Source organism: Eimeria mitis, genomic scaffold, assembly GCF_000499745.2.
Source record: "Eimeria mitis Houghton genomic scaffold, Emh_scaff2739, whole genome shotgun sequence".
NCBI lineage: Eukaryota > Apicomplexa > Conoidasida > Eucoccidiorida > Eimeriidae > Eimeria > Eimeria mitis.
The window spans coordinates 6,931-7,186 of record NW_013571084.1 but is presented as its reverse complement, the minus strand read 5'-3'; the positions used below and the strand labels follow the sequence as shown (position 1 = coordinate 7,186).

General features: G+C 62.5%; 1 protein-coding gene across 1 annotated transcript in view; it reads right to left on the bottom strand.

Moving 5' to 3' along the window:
* EMH_0058070 (patatin-like phospholipase domain-containing protein, putative) overlaps window positions 1–256 on the bottom strand; it is a gene marked incomplete at both ends in the record, with an annotated part of 1,093 nt that overhangs the window by 261 nt on the left and 576 nt on the right. Inside the window, one exon of the mRNA XM_013497536.1 lies at window positions 2–251. Within this exon, the coding sequence (XP_013352990.1) occupies window positions 2–251 (250 nt within the window). The remainder of the gene's footprint in view (window position 1; window positions 252–256) is intronic.

The window sequence follows — 256 nt, the reverse complement described above, 5'->3', positions numbered from 1 at the left end:
ATGGTTCCTCTGGTGGTGCTGCGCTAGGTGCTGTTGCTGCTGCCGCTGCTGCTGCAGTTGCTGCTGCAGCGGTTGCTGCGGCTGCTGCTGCTGCTGCTGCTCTATACGCTCTCTCCTGTGCTGCTCTCGATCTGCATCCGACACTGAGCGCCGTTGCAGTTGCTGCTGCAGCGGTTGCTGCTGCTGCTGCTGCCGCTGGTGCTGCTGCTGCTGCGTCTCAGTACTCTGCTGCAGCACTGGTGTCTTCGCGTCTTGC